Raw genomic sequence first — 17372 nt, 5'->3', positions numbered from 1 at the left:
TTAACCATTTTCGGCGATAGAACAAGAAACAAATTGTTTATTTCATAATCTATGTCAAAAACAAATATTTTTTTTGTGCCCGGTGTCTTTCTTTCTTTCTTCCTTTTTTTTTATTTTGTTTTAAACCCACCTCCTCTCCTCTCAGTGAAGACAAATTTTAAATTCAAAATATATCTAAGTTTAAATATAGACGTCACCTACTATTTTTATTAAATAGTAGCCGAACTAGACACACTCCAATTCACCATATACTACCAAAAACCATCCAGTATAAAAAAAATAATATAAAATTTTCCATTCCCGTGGAAAAGCGCGTCCTCCCCCAACAGGACGCCCTTCATACGGTGGCTATTTCTTACCATACCACTAAACTTTTCCGGATGGTGACCCTACGTGTCTCCTATAAAAACAAATAACAATAATAAAAAAATTCAAAATAAACTAATTAATATAAAAATAATAAAACAAATAAACCAAATAATCTATCAGTTTAACTTTCTTTTACAAACAAATACACCAACATATTTACAAATTACAAAGACCTCAAAGAAAGCTATAATGATATCACTTTTCAAACCCGGTGTCTTTCCAAGCCAAGTTATGAAACCTTAAATTGTGCAAGCTGCGTTCTTAAAACTAACAGTGTAAACTGGGTAACGTTTTACATTTTGACACAAAGTAGGCTAATACAGTATTAGCTTGTGTAAATGAAGTATTTTAGATGTAGCAGCATTGAGTCGTTGCCAAGGAATAAAGAATAAAAAGAAGCAGAGCACATTTAGTATGAGTTTATGTTCAGTAGGAATTTAAGTTCAATCAGAATTGAGGCATTTCGGTAATTTAAGCTCTGCATCCACTACCCACTATCTTGTTCACCTTATGGACACAATATGTACACTTAAAAACCCAATACCTGGCTGAATATTATAGCAATGGACTTTCAAAAATCTTTTGATTGAATTAACCACAATACAATGGTAGAAAAACTATCCAAATGAACTTCAAGTTGATCCCCTTTTAATCAGAATAATCGCGTCTTTCCTCTTTAATAGAACCCAAGTTGTCAAATACCTTAATGTATATTCCGATCCCCTCCCAGTTTACAATGGAGTGCACCAAGGAAACCTCTTAGGCCCGATTTTATTTCTTGTAATGATAAAAAAACACTGGGGTCAACTTATCTGATAGATAAAATTTGTAAACACTCTTAGAGACATTTCAAAATCTAAAAAATAGTTCAAATGACCTGGAAAATATATCAGATGAAGCTGCTACTAACAATATGGCAGTCCACCCTTTAAAATCAACAATACTAACAATTAATTTCCTTAAGACTCTCCCTACTTTTACCTACCTAATTCCACTGAAATGTCAGTTAGCACCATGAAATTACTGGGTCTTACCATCTCAAGCGACTTAGAATGGGATTACCATGTTAAGGATCCTTTACAACACACAAATACCAAATTTTACCTCTTTAATCTCCTTAAAAAATTCAAATGTCATAAATTCCATTGTTTGAGAATTTATCTTTCATTTCTACTCCAAATCCTGGACTATGTCTGTCCTGTTTGGCACCCTAGTATTGCCAATGAATTGTCAGAAAGAATAGAGGCAGTCCAAAAAAGGTGCCTTAGAATTAATTTTCGATGAGGATAAAATGTTTTATACCTTTTTTTTTTTTTTTGAGTCTATTTAATATAATTAATAAATTTAGTTTATTTATTCTAATTTTTTATATAGTTTCCATTTTATCTATATTTTCTTTTCTTCTCCTTCATATATGAGTAAGTGATCATTTTGAATTTTCTTTTGTTTTTTATCTCTGAGTATGTAATTCATATGTCGTCCCTCTTTGTACAGGCCAATGAGCCTTTGAGGGATTAATAACATTTAATATTGTATGTGTATTTAATGATGAATAAAACTTATCTTATCTTATCTTACCCCTCTTCTTCAAATAGGCCAGTCTGGTCATCCTCAAGGAAAGGACAACACAAATTTTCTTGCGTTTCACAAAAAATACGTCCTCCATAACTCTCGGACAAATTACCCTTTCCCTTGTCGATTTCCCTCCAGCCTTTGACCTTACCTCCCCCGTTTCAATTCAGCAATAATCCCCCTTAGTACCCCAATAAAATTGTCCACCGAAAGATATAGAAGATTTTTCGTCCCCTGCATAGTAAGCATATTAAAAAATGAGTTTCCCCCTCCTTTTTCTTACCTTATAACTGATAAATGCTTGATTTACAAATTTAGTTTTCTTTTGAATTAAAATATTTTTTGTAGGTTTTAGTGCAAGCCTGAATTATCCTCATGTGTGTTTTTTGTTAACTTAACTTACTCTTTTTTTTTAATTTTTCAAGTTTTTTGAAAATTTTTTTTGACATTTTTGACCACTGTTTTTTTTTACAATCTTTTTTCCTTTCTGTAAAAAAAAATCCAGACTTATAATTGCTTGTTATTTTATATTTTTGACACTTTACTGCATATTCGGCCCCCTTAGGTTTGTGATAAATGTTTAAAAAGATAAAGATCTTACCTTATGGTATAAGTAACGTGTAACCCTTTCTTTTAAAGGAAACCCTTCTTGGGACGCATAATTTTGAAGTTTTGAAGGGTTGGAAACTGTAGTGTCTAATCTATACTGACCAAGTGCTGCTCTTGCGACATTTTGTTGATGAAGCTGACTAGAGTAGCTGCAGCATACTGTTTTAATTAAGTATCTATTTTAAAGCAGTATTGCAATATTACCCTAGAAAAAAGATTGTCAAAATATTAGATAACTTACTTGTTTAGCCCGTCAAGGTTCAGTATCCCAATCTCTCCAAAGAATTCACCAGACTTCATGGTTGTCAACACCTTTCCCAATTCACTAGAACGGTAAACGTAAAGCAATAAATCAATTTCCATTTCTGTCAATTTAAAAAATAATTTTAGGGCATAAAAAATTATTATTGGAAATTCAATCAAAGGAAATTGAGCTAATGATGAGCAACTTTCAATGAATTCTAATCTCAGTAAGGAAAAATAAGCATTACAAATCTTTTCTTCAATACCCAACTGACAAAAACAAGGCGTATTGCGAGCAAAAATCTTCCGTTTTGCAAAGACAGCAGATTACTCCAAAGCTTATGACAATGCACAGGTGTGTTCTTAAAAGTTATGGGATGTTCTTCACTTTCCCAAGGAATAATAATAATAATTGCATTCCATATGAGATGATGTTTGTCTTCTTATACGGGAACAAAGGCCATCACGCAAACAATAAGCTATATGCTTGCTCAACAACCGTTTTGCAAGTTACGGCAAGAAGCAAGGGGGAGCGGTTATGGGGTTCGAAACCTCCCCCAAATGTTTTTCCGAATCGTAAAAACGTAACAAAATGAACATGAACAAATTATTGATGCGTTTTCTTAAGTTTTTTTTTTTTTTAAATAAAACTCCGGAAACAATCCTTTACACCCCCAAAGAAAATCCTGGATATGACCCCGGTGAGAAGACTATCTTCCTGTCTCCTAATCCTAAGAAAATCAGCTTACATACTTTCTTCTAGTCAAGACTCAGTGTTTTACTCTCATTCTCCTAAATCTTAAGGGTAGATAATATCTTCTTAGCGCATAAAGTAGCGACCCAGTTAATCCATCAAACCGCCGCCCAATATCTATCCTGTTTATAGTTTCAAAGACTATAGAACAGAGGTTGTAGTTACTCAATTCAATCATTAGGTACTCGATAGTTATAAAACTATTACAAATAAAATCTTCCTTGACATAAGAAAGACTTTCAAATCTGTTCATCACTTCATTTTACAGTTTAACCTGGATACTTCTGAATACAGAGGTCCAGTATAAGGAGTGAGAAGTTCAGTACGGTATTCACGCATGTAATGCCAACAGCCAGGTCTCAGTGTGCTATTTATCGTGATGCTATTTTTACCAAGGTCTCTTAGTCATATGCAACTGTTGTGCTTCAGGGTTAATTTCTTTGTCCTCTGTAATTCCCATCTCTTTCTTGCTGGCATTACTTGCTGGTTTAAAGCTGATGAGGAATCGGCAGTGCATGTTGAAATTGTGAGTGATTTATTGCAACTACGTCAATGGTTTCACTGTGACAAGCTAGTACTGAATTGCGGTAGGCTATGGTGATCTTGTGATCCAGGTAATACTGTGTCAAGGTTCCATCCCTTGGTGATTGATAACTGTAATGCGGTTTATAGAGTTGATAATACCAGGTATATTGGAATCCAGCTGGTCAGTAACCTTTCCTTTGAAGTTCATATAGCTAATTTGAAGTCAAAGATAAGCTGTAAACGCTGATATGCTATATCGTCCGAAATTCCCAACGTTCTGTGTATTTTACCCTTATTCATTCGCTTCTTACTTTTGCCTCTTTGTCTATTTGAACATGTTTAAGAGTCTTATAGCTGCTCTTCAGAGACCATTGACTAGGAAAATTCATACCCCTATTTCGGAGGGTAATTGACATCTTCGTAGTCGTTGCGAACTTCGTCTCCTACGAAAGTGCGTATAACTTTTTTTATATTTTACCTTTTTTTCAATTGCTTCAATTTGAAAATTATTTTTTTGGGATCTTATATCAAAAATAAAATACTGCTAAGGAACAAAGAAAGAAGGAAATGATTAAGAAAACAAAAATCGAAACAAGGGTGATTTTCAGCCAGTGGAGAAAACGAAAAGATGAAAAATATTTTTCGGTCAAGCCTTCCTGAGTGTAAAGAGAAAAAAATACACAAAAAAGCAAGAGAAAAATAACATTTGTCCGAAAAAGTCGCTTGGACAATGCAAGTAATTTTTTTTTACTGTTTAGATAATTTCAAAATATTTTTTTTTCACTGAAGACAGTTTAGTGGTGGTCTCTGCTAAAATATCTACTTCTTTTTTGTTTACCGTTTTTTTTTTGTTTTTTTTTGGTTTACCGGCTCAAAATCACTCTCGTAATATTACTTTTTTTAAATTATTTTTCTTCGTCTTTTCGTTGTTTTATCGTATGTCATATTCAGCCAGTATGGTATTAGAACGTATTTACATCAAATATAGCGTGTCTTCAATCATATATTAACTTCCTTTTTTTAATAGGGGCAATCTATCATTACACTTCTCATTCTAGTTCTAACCCTGGTCAGCATCTGCAAAATTTTTGATGGGTCTCGCTTTAATTTGAATAATTGTATCTTTAAATTTATAATTCCCTAGAGTATAAAAATAATGTTCGTCTTTTTCTTCGTTGAAAAAAATCGCAAGATTGCTCTACATCATATGAATAGAAAGTTAATTCAACGTTATCTTCAGTCTTCAACCTCACTATACAATATCAAACAGTTCGTGGTAACGAACTGTAAGTAAGGAGCGACCCGGCTCAATGGTAGCCGAAACTCTAGAAAACGGAATTTTGATACTAATAGATACATCAAAAGAATCAGATTTTAATGCTGATTTCAAATATATAAGTTTCATCACGTTTAGTCCTACCCATCAAAAGTTACGCGAGAATATTTGGCTGATTTTCGAAAAAAGAGGGAAAGACCCCTTAAAAGTTATAGAACCTTAATGAAAATCACACCATCTTCTTCAACGTATCAAAGAACCCTATTGTAGAGGTTTCAAGCTCTTATCTACAAAAATGTGGAATTTTGCATTTTTTGCCAGAAGAAAGATCACGGATGCGTGTTTATTTATTTTTATTTTTTTTTTTTTTCCCCAGGGCTGATCGTATCGACCCAGTGGTCGTAGAATATCGTGGGAGGGCTCATTGGAACGGAAATTAAAAGTTCTAGAGCCATTTTTAAGTGAAAAAAAAATGGAGAGCAACTAGGCCCCCTCCCACGCTCATTTTTTTCCCAAAGTCACCCGATCAAAATTTTGAGATAGCCATTTTGCTCAGCATGGTCGAAAATATTATAACTATGTCTTTTAGGATGACTTAATCTCTCGAAGCCCCCTTGGGAGGGCTGAAAGTTATGAACTTTACCCAATGTTAACATATAGCATTGGTTATTGGGAAGTATAAAGACGTTTTCAGGGGGATTTTTTTCTGGTAGTGGGGGGTCGGGGGTGGGTCAGGGGTTATATGGGAGGATCTTTTCATGAAGGAAGTTTTCAGGGGGGAAGGGACATTGCTATGAAGGGTGTGCCAGATTTCCCATCATTATTAAAAAAAAAAAAATCAGAAATTAAATATAAAAAAACAAGTTTTTCAACTGAAAGAGAGGAGCAACATCAAAACTTAAAACGAACAAAAAATATTAGCTATATGATTGGGCTCACCTTCTAGTCAATGCCTCTCTCTTTAAGCCAAAGATTTTTTAGTACTTTCATAAGAGCTATTTATTCTAATTAACGGCCTTTGTGATTAAGGGTCATTTTTAAAGAATTGGAACAAAATTTTGTTTACTTATTCAATGACGGTGAACCAAAATAAAAGCTGCATTAACTAAAAAACGATCAGAAATTAAATAAAAAAAACAAGTTTTTTAAACTGAAAGTAAGGAGGGACATTAAAACTTAAAACGAACAGAAATTATTCCGTATATGAAAGTGGATGTCCCCTTCTCAACGCTTCGCTCTTTACGCTAAAGTTTTTCATTGTTTAAAAAAAAAGAGTTGTGAGAAAGTCAAACTTTGCGAGGCGTTGAGGAGGGGACATCCCCTTTCATATACAGAATAGTTTCTGTTCGTTTTAAGTTTTAATGTCGCTCCTTACTTTCAGTTTAAAAAACTTGTTTTTTTAATTTAATTATAATACGGGAAGGAACACGTACAAAAACGAAACGAAAATCAACAAACAGCAAATAGAGGAAGAGGAACAACTCAGACTTGAAAAAATTTAGTAAAGCAGTGATGTGGAGCAACACAGACGCATGCCTGTATGCATACAGTTATTATGTTGTTAGTGATTTTGCAACCCGTTCGCTTTCGCTCCTTTCTCTGATATTATTTTGGGATTTATTTGAGGAACTATGAGTATTTGATCTGAATTTTAAGTTGTATTTCTTCTTTCCTTTCCTTCATCTTCATTTTTTTGGCTGTGTTTATTATGCCCGTGACTTTTTTAGGTCCTTCCTTGTCAGGCGAATGATGTTATTTAGCTTGTAAAATTTGTATAGTTTGGAATTTGTGTACCAAATACCCTAAAATTTTGTTCCCTTACAGACTTATTAAAACCAAGACAAATTCAGAAATTTGTCTCTAATCACGCGCTCAGTATAGCTGGTTACAATTGATTTCTAAAACTTCCGGCCAATAAGAACTATTTCCATTCAAAGACAAGAATTTCATTGGCTCTCAGCAACGAAAATAAACATTAATCGATTGCAATAAGCTATATTGATTCCGGGTTGCAGCGGTAGCTAACAAACTAGTAAGAGACGATTCCACTCAAGGACAAGAATTTTCATTGGCTTTCAGCAACTAAAATAAATTGTAATCGATTGCAATAAGCTATATTAAACGTGGGACAAGACAAACGGAGACCAAGACAATCTAAGAAGCACCAACCTACCACAAGATATAGCGGAACGAGTTTTTGGTCTCTGCTCAGAAATTTTCGGTGAGAATCTGCTGATTAAAGCTGGCCAGAGTGTTTTCTATTTAGAAAAATTAGGTTCATACCAGACCATGAGTTCAGATGTCAGAAATTTCTCCCCTTCCCTAATTTTGGCTAGAAGACAAAATTAGCATCCAAATCAAAATTATATCCCAGATTTTAATGTTTGAGGGGTTTAAAACCTAGAACCCCACATCCCCGACTACGGCAATATAAGACGTAGGAGTGAATTGTGGATATTTAGAGGCTAGGAAATCTTGTTTTTACACTGAAACTAAATCTTGCTAAAGGACTGATGTTTCTCGCTCCCGCTAATATACCTCTGATAATACAGCGACAACGATAAGTATGGGCGTTACCGTCATAAAATCTCGTATGTAGATGCAGCACCCACTGCATTGTCTTGAACTGGGTTGGGAAGGGAAGGCAGAGGGTTAATCCATTAGGATAGGAGGATCAAGCATGGGAAAAATTAGTTTTAGGTATCTTTTTTTAACCGTTAGATAATCAAGTAGTGTATCTTTATTATGAAAATCTGATATTTGAGAGATATTGAATTTAGATGCACCTTTCTCTGGCTACAGCCAGCGTCCACGTGGTGAATTTTAGAAATGTCTGATTTATTGAAACCAGCTCTACATCCAAGGCAAAGACAATTAAATATTATCCAGGAAATTGATTAGATTCTTGTAAATTGGTTTCCAGAAGTAGGAACAGAGGTGGAAAACATCACTTACCTGATTACCTCTAATATGCCATCAGCAATAATAAACATTTCGCGGGCGACTTCTCCTCTACGACATATCATGTCACCTGGAGTAAAAATGGATGCACGCATCTTAAGAACAAGGTCATGAAGAAATTCAGGTTGACATTCTTGGAATATACTAACCTAAAAATGGACATAAAACTTTATCAATTGCTTTCGTTTTTCTTTCTTTTGATTCTCCGTTAATTACCCTATATAGTATGTTTCGCTAAGTCGGAATATCTATCGTTGACAATTCGGGTGCCTAAAATCTAAATTTTAATCGATGCTGCAGGACCTATAGAAATACACAGCATACCTCCCTCAGACCTTTTTATTTTTGTAGGAATAGGTCTTTCGATTTTTGATGGCTGAATCCTCGACCAACACAATCTTAATTGATCCTTCGTAATACATTAGTCCCACCGAGTATTCTAGTATGCTTTACAATTTCAAGGGCGTAAAGAGATTTGTTGCAAATTAGAAAGGAATGTGGGACTAAGTAGTAAGCTACCTAATGATCGAAAAAGATACGATTCGTTCTTAATGAAATTAAATAAGAAAAACAAGTTTTTAACTAAAAATAAGGAGCGACACTAAAACTTAAAACGAACAGAAATTATTCCGTACATGAAAGGGTAGGTCCGCACCTCAACGCCTCGCTCTTTATGCTAAAGTTTGACTCTTTGTCACAGCTCTACTTTTTAAAACAATATAAGCTTTAGTGTAAAGAGACAGACGCTCAGGAGGGGACAGCCACTTTCATATACGAAATAATTTCTGTTCGTTTTAAGTTTTAATATCGCTCCTTACTTTTAGTTAAAAAATGTGTTTTTTATTTGATTTCTGAATGTTTTTCAACTAATGCATAATCGAATTTGGCTGAACCGTACATGAAAAATGAAAACAAAATTTTTATATTAATTTTGGCAGATTTATTCCGTATACAAAGGGTTACCCCCTCCTCAATACCTTGCTCTTTACGCTAAAGCTGTTAGCACTTTTATAAAAGCTTCTTATTCTAATTAAAAAGCCCCCGTGGTTCAGTAGATGTTCTTAAAAAATTGAGACAAACAGTCAAACTTTAGCGTAAAGAGCAATGTATTGAGGAGGGGGCAACCCTTCATACATAAAATAATTTCTGTTAATTTTTCAAATAATACTGGTAAATCTTGATCACCCTCTATGAAATATACCCCTCCCCCTCACGAAAAACTCCTTCGTGAAAATTTCATCCAACGTGAAGTGCACCTCTTCCCTCGTCAAATTCCCTCCAGACACTTCCATCCTCGCTGAGAATCCCCTCTCCCTATAAAAATGCTTATGGACGATTCTGCCTAAAAAATTCTCCTTGGTATTCTTCCATTTGAATAAGACTTTAATCTCTAATTGGTTTCTCGATCACTCCAGAAATACTCCCTTCCATGGAAATTATTTTCTGGAAATCAAAACACGCGGAAAAACCCCCTGGATAATTCCCTGGAACATCTCCACATGAAAAATTTCGGAAAGAGAACGTAAGACAATTAAGGAGAATTACGTGTAGCAACTCTGTCAAATCTCCCCAGTGTGACATTACCCCAAGAATATTCACCCCCCAGAAATTATCCTCCCCATGGAAGATTCTCCCTATAGAAATCCATCCCAAACACAACCCCCCCCCCCCCGAAAATGTCTGTATACTTCCTAATAACAAATACTATTCGTAAACAGTGGGCGAACTACATAACATAAAGGCCTCTCCCCACGGAATGTTGGGGGCCATTTTACACCTAAAGACATAAACATTTGATGTTTCAACTATATTGAATAAAATGGCTATCTCAAAACTTAAATAAAATAATTTTGGGGGAAAATGGGGGTGGAAGATGGCCCAGTAGCGCTTCAATCTTTGTAGTCACTTAAAAAGAGCTCTGGAAACTTTAATTTCCGTTCGAGTGCACCCTCTCCCAATCTTCTAGGACCATTACTTCGATACAATCAACCCTGGGAAAAAAATAAAACAAATTAACACGCATCCGTAATCTGTCTTCTGGCAAAAGTAGCAATATTCAACATTTTTGCAGATGGGAGCTTGAAACTTCTACAGTAGGATTCTTTAGTACACTGAATCTGAAGGCGTGATTTTCATTAAGATTTCTTTAATTTTAGGGGGTATTTCTCCCCTATTTCAAAAATCAGGTGACATTTTTTCAGGCTCGTAACTTTTGATGGGTAACACTAAACTTGATTAATTTTATATATTTGGAATCAGCATAATAAGATAATTCTTTTGGTGTATCTATTAATATTCCGTTTTTTAGAGTTTTGGTAAATATTGAGTCTAGTCGCTCCTTACTTACAATTTGTTACCACGAACTGTTTGATACGCATACAGTAACATGCTTTACTTATCCCCCCAAAGGCTCCTTGGCCTGTAAAGCAGGGGGGGGGGGGAGAGATACTTACTCAGACAAAAAAGTTACATACTCAGAGAAAAAAGTCACTTACTTACGGAGTCACAGAGAAATTAAATATTTAAAATTGTGCAAAAAAAATAGAAAAGAAAAAAAGAAGAAAAAACTTATAAAAGCCAAAGGATTTTGAACGAGTTTTTCAATGAGCCAAAAGAATCTATCTTCGAGCTGATTCAGACATCATATTCCACACATTTAATTTAAAAAATCTTGTCCACAAAATAAGGTTATCGAAGAAAGGTAAAGAGCTCCATTAAACCAAAAATGAGCAGAAATTAACTACTGCCACTAATCACCATCAATTAACAGATGAAAACCCAAAACATACAAAAATTCAATAAACAAGTGAGTCAAACTAAAAAAAAGCATACTTATTAACATGAGTAGGGCTTACACCTGTAATTACCCTAATACCACCACTGTACGTGGCACAGCGCCACCAGTGCCGCTACTGATTGTACTAGAGTATGGTATCACAGCCCATGGTCTCTCGTGGACTATCCTGCCCCCAGTATTCGTGAACTAATGGGCTGACAGGACTAATTCTGAAGCCACTACTGTAAATTCTTTGGCACCGATGCTGGCTACCAGTATAAGTGACGTAACATACGGTGCCACAGTCAACTCTGACGTGCCATGAATTATACGAATTCTTCCGCACTGATATTTGCACTGTAGGCTTACCACAACTATAACCAGTACGGGCAAGAAAAGTGTACTACCTGTGGGGCACAGTATAAAGATATAGTTTATATCTTTATAATTTATAAAATTTATATCTAAATAATTTATACCTATAATTTGTATAATGTGCTGTGGGGTGTATATGGCATTATATTTGGCCCAATGCGCCACGGCCGGTGCCATCAAAAATTTCTATATAGTGTATCTCTTTGGAGGGTATTGGGTCCTCAGTGGATATTACAATGATGCTAAACTTTTATTGCTCTCTTCTTGACCAGGGTTCGGTAAAAAAATCAATACAATCATACAGAATAACTCACTTTATTACCAATGTAAACTCCAATATTAACTCGCAGAACTCTAAACGAGCACTAGACTAAACAACTTATATACAAAAAAAAAATTAAAGTGACCTCTTTTGCCATCAGCTAACGCCGTGGGCGAATAAATTCAGTGGAGCCCCAAAATTAAATTCACTTTACCCAATAAACTAAACTTCAATGGCAAGATTTAGCTAGCCCGGGAAAAGACAAAACAGAACTTCAGTACAAACCAATTTATTCCCTCTCGCGAAATTATTAAAATGAAAACAGGCTAACCCCTTCAAGAGATTAATATTTAAATAAAAATTATATTATAGGTTAATCGTTGTATAAGAGGAAAGGGATATTTATCAGATAATAAAGCCTAAATATCCCCCCCTCCTACTTTCTGAAGATCAGAACATAACTTGTACCCTTATGAAAACAAAGTACATTTTAGATGTATTCACTTTTTTAACATTAATAAATAGACAATTATTAAGACTTTGAAGAATAAACATCACACAAAGAATAAACAATATATGCATATTAAATTGTCAATCCACATTAATTTTTTGTCAGTACAGCACAAAGTATGTCCTGGTCTTCAGAAGGCATGAGGGGTGTCATCCCTACACAAGTTAATTTCTGCTCGTTTTGAGTTTGACTCGGTTACTTGTTGCAATTTCTGTTCGTTTTGGGTTTCATTTATTTATTGATGGTGTTTTTGGGTAGTTTGACGCATGGAAGATTATTTGAATTTATTTCTGCTCATTCTTGACTTAATAGAGATCTTTACGTTCCTTTAAAAACTTATTTTGTGGACAAAGTTTTTTTAAGTTAGTTTCTGATTGTTTTGCTATTTTTATGTTGGAGGAAACTTTTCAACAATTTTTAACAACATACACCCTTTTGAAACTCCGGGCAAAAATTGTACTGTTCAATTTAGTTTTATACCTGCTTAAGTTGACCTGAAGCAAAAAACTTAATACCATTCATAAGAAATTGTATCTATGTTCTTTGACAAGCTGGATGCACTTACACCGTTTTGATTTGTAGAGCGATGTGGGCACAGAGTATTATTTATTTTTTCACCAAGGCACTTCGTATAGAAGGAGTTGTCTTAGGAACTTTGGAAGGAGCTCATTGGATTGGAGATTAAATGTTCTAGTGCCTTTTTAAGAGTCAAAGGCTATTGGAGAGTAAAAATGACCATTGTTTTTAATTGGACAGCGGAAACATGCCGTTTCATTGCGAAACTGCGATGTTCCATGCTAATTCCATGATACTGAATTGTTGATACAGGGTAGCCTCTAGCAGGCATTATTGCACATATGGCATTTTTAGGGGCATTTTCAAGACAAAGCTCATTAGCGTTTCTTCTGATGAATCCTAAGAATTGATATCAGCGTGGCACAATATATCATCCCCCTACAAGAACCTCTGGGAGCGAATTATCCTATATATGGATTTTTCAAACTTTTTCTCTCAAAAATAAATTGTGTAAACTAAAAAATGACCATTGTTTTTAATTGGACAGCGGAAACTTGCCATTTCATTGCTAGACTTCCCTACTAATTAGTTCCATACTAAATCCGAGCCTGTGACACTGAATGTTTGATACATGGCAGCCTCTAGAAGGTATTATTGTACATATGACATTTTTCGAGGTATTTTTTGAGCCAAAATATTCACTTACACTAGAATTGATCGTTTAACCTTAGTGAAAAAATCGCCATTAGCGTTTCTTTTGATGAATCTTAAGAATTGAGGCACGCGTGGCATAATATAACACCCCCCCCCCCCGACATCACCCTCTGGGATAGAATTATCACACATATGTATTTTTTATCCTTTTTCTGTCAAAAAAAAATTTTGTAAACTACAAAATGACCATTTTTTTTTAATTGGACAGCGAAAACTTGCCATTTAAGTGCTAGATTGCAATATTCCATGCTAATACCGAGTCCATGACTCTAAATGGTTGACACACGGCAGCCTCTAGCAGGCATTATTGCACATATGACATTTTTAGGGGGCATCTTTCCAGCAGAAATATTCACTTACACTAGTATTGATCGTTTAAACTTAATGAAATACCCACCGTTATCACAAACACCTAGGACCAATTTTGACTAAGGGTATGCTAGCAATTGAGTATTTTAAGCAATTATTTACGGTAATTTAACATTTGTTTCATATTTTTAATCTTTTCTAGGGCTTATGGGTCAAGGTCTGAGAATCTTATGAGATTATTTTCCGGGTTTTAATATTGTTACATATTTTTCATTCTTTTCCCTGGTTTAATAGGTCCAGGACATGAAAACGTTCAACCCCTAGACAAGAATGGCACTGAGATACCGTGTTAACAAACACCTAGGGGGCCAATTCTGTGGCGTTAAGCAAAATGGGCGTAAGTCCACTTTTTTCTGAAAATGAGTTAAGCACAGGGTTCGAAAGGGCTCGAAGAGATCTATCGATTCGTCTATTCAAAATGAGCATATCTTCAGTTCTGACCAAGATAAAAAATTTGCCAAAAGGACATAACTTCAAATTCGTGAAAAAGCGTTACGCCAAAAGGGCCTAAGTCAAATTTTTTCAAAACCTTCACATGAGCTGCGTTCGTTTCCGTCATTCAACCGGAATCCAAACCTCGGTTTTACTAATAAGCCGTTTTTTTTTGTAAAACGACGTTTCAGTTCACGCTTATAAGCCGTTTTTCGAAACTTCATCCAACCGTTGTTGAATTGTCGTCGTATGGATGAAGAACTGAGCTTTTATCTCGGTTTTACTTGTTTAGTTTTACTTTTGGCATTAACTTTCAAATAGACTAACAAATAGTGAGAGATTTTCATTTGTTTGACTTTGGGGCATTTTCTGTGGAGGATATTTTTTCTTTACAAGGGTAAGATATTTTTATATCTGTGTTGGTGGATAAGTTGTACTATAAGGCGTTTATTGAATTTAGAACGCCGTTGGTAGGATGAAGAAATAAAACGAACTATAAGAGTAAAACGCTCCGAAACGCGGATGAAGATTTTCTAGATGTTTTCCGGAGAAATTGCTTAAGGATTGTTCTGGGTACTCGGCTGACTGACCGTATTTCAAGCAATAGGCTATACGAAAAATGTGGTTCAATACCGCTCTCTAGGGCTATAACGAAAGAAAGGTTGGGGTGGCTAGGGCACGTTGTGCGGATGAAGGATGACAGATTCCCGAAGATTGTTTTTTTCGGCTAACCATCTAGGGCTAAACGGAAAGCAGGTTGTCCCCGTTTGGGGTGGGAGGGAGTCATAAAGAAAGATTTAAAGGAAATGGGAACTTCGTGGGTGGGTGTAAAAAGGGAGGCTTTTAATAGATTGGGATGGAGGCGGAGTGTTCGTCGCCATGTTGGCCTCAGGTGGCTTGGTACTACAGTGGGCTGCTACTAGTATTAGTAGTATAAGAGTAAAACGGAGATATCTTAGCTTGAACTAAGAACGACGGACGGTGAAAACGAACGCAACTATGTGCACCCTTTTGGATTTCGCAAAAAGTTTAGAATCTTCGGCACATGGATAGTAAACAATCTGAAATTTGATTGAATTATTCTGTTCTGAAGGTAAAGTGCAGGTTATTACCATTTAGTTTGTAAATAATCGACGTATTTGTGCTGATTTAAAGTGGTATTGAAGAGTACTGGAAGAGAAGTCTGCATGAACACAGTGACGAGGAAGTGCCCATTTTTTGCCGTGAGCAAAAATCTGGAACCAGTGTCTGATGGTTTTCCTCAAGTTTACCACTATTTTTTGGAAATACTGTCTACTGATATAGGGTTAAAATAACAGAGAAACGGGCAGATAAATGAGACCTAACAGTAATTACGTGGTATAAATTTAGAATTGGTACTGATGACAATGAGACATGTTAAGAAAACAATTGTTACTTTAAAATATGTATAATGATCCAAATTAACATATTATCCAATGGGAGAACCTTTATCATCAAGTGTTTCCTCTAAAAATCCTTCTTTTTCAAAATTAAAAGAAAAAAATTACAATTTTTGCCATGCTCTCAACCAATGCGTAAATCTTTTGAAATTGCCGCTATAAATTTCCAAACAAATTGTTCTATAGATAGCGTTCATCCTGGCTGCTGTTAGTTAATGACACAACACGTGTTTAAACATAAAGCAGTGGCAGCATGCAAGATTTTCAGCACCTAACTGTCAATCATTCTTTGAATTTTGTGGACCCTGTGACTGGGGCCCACACACAAAATATTGAACGTCTATGGCGTTCAATGCGTGAAGCAATTCCCAAGTAGGGGAGATCGGACAAACATATGGCATTAAAAAAACGGTATTTTCGCCACACCTGATTAAAAAAACAGAATTAACAATGATCGGGATGAACGCTATCTATAGAACAACTTATTTGGCAATTCATAGCGGTAATTTCGAAAGATTTACGTAATACGTTTCTAGGGTGGATAAAATGGAAATTTTTTTCTTTTAAGTTGGAAAAAGAAGGATTTTTAGAGAAACGACTTCATGATAAAGGTTCTCCCCTTGGATAATATGTTAACTAGGACCATTATACATATTTTAAAGTGAGAATTGTTTTCTTAACATGTCTCCTTGTCATCAGTACCAATTCTAAATTTATACCAATTAGGCTACGTAATATGTTAGTCAAAACCCATATGTCTCCTAAAAGTGAAAAATTTCAAAAATATTCTCAGCGCTAAATGGCTTCTTTCAGAAACTGACTTCTGTTATGACGCTAGGCTATGAGGTGGCAAGACTTTTTCGATATCTGTTATTTTCCTCCTTTTTGTATTTTGTTGATATTTGTGAATGTTTGGTATTTAGATTTGCAGTTTGAGAAGTTTAACATGAAAAAACGTTTAGCTAGATTTTTCAGGCATGGAGGAGAGACAAAGATCTTCAAGACGAAGACTGTCATTGGATGTTGTCACTGAGCTTTTGTTTGATGATAGCTCGGAAGACCTCAGTAGCACATCTGGGTCAGAATATGAGCCTTCTGACAACAACTACAGTGAGGCTGAAGGCGAAGTGGAGCCCCAGGCAGAGACAACCAATCTCAGTAATGATTCATTAATCTTGCACACCCGACAAAGTAAGGATCATGAGGAAGGACCAAATGAAACTGATGAGAATATCACTGCAAATCAGGGAAAACCACGACAAGGAGATCAGAATACTAATCAGAGAAATGCAGATGGCTCTGGGGAAAACCTGAATGCAACCCATAGTTCTGAGAAAAACTATCAAGATACAAGCCAGGGAAATGCAGATTTTCTGAATAAAACTTGAATGCAAACCACGGTGTTGATAGAAACAATCAAGCTGGAATTCTGGAGTCTTCAGGAAGAAAGAATGGACGAAAAAACCTCCATGAGCTGAGCCGACAGGAACAAGGAAGGTTGAAAGCAAAGGGTGAAGAGTACATGACCCTCTCCAAGAAAGTACATAGTGCTAGAACTTTCAAGGACTGTTCTGAAAAATGTAAGGGGAGCTGTTTCGATAGAGTAGATAATGAAGCCAGGAAAGCAATGTTTGACTCTTATTGGAAAGCTGGTGACAAACTGGCGCAACAGCAGTTTTTGGCTGGA

The 17372-nt window shown here is 35.5% G+C and overlaps 1 protein-coding gene across 1 annotated transcript in view; it reads right to left on the bottom strand.

Moving 5' to 3' along the window:
• LOC148954504 (uncharacterized) overlaps positions 1-17372 on the bottom strand; it is a 548520-nt gene that overhangs the window by 157227 nt on the left and 373921 nt on the right. Inside the window, exons 11-12 of the mRNA XM_089086303.1 lie at positions 8304-8458; positions 2792-2875 (exon numbers count right to left, since the gene is read on the bottom strand). Of these exons, the coding sequence (XP_088942429.1) occupies positions 2792-2875; positions 8304-8458 (239 nt within the window). The remainder of the gene's footprint in view (positions 1-2791; positions 2876-8303; positions 8459-17372) is intronic.

This window comes from Artemia sp. Qi Xiang Cuo, chromosome 3 (assembly GCF_049724085.1).
Source record: "Artemia sp. Qi Xiang Cuo chromosome 3, ASM4972408v1, whole genome shotgun sequence".
NCBI lineage: Eukaryota > Metazoa > Arthropoda > Branchiopoda > Anostraca > Artemiidae > Artemia > Artemia sp. Qi Xiang Cuo.
The sequence above is the reverse complement of the archived record's forward strand: the minus strand, read 5'-3'. Positions and strand labels throughout refer to the sequence as shown.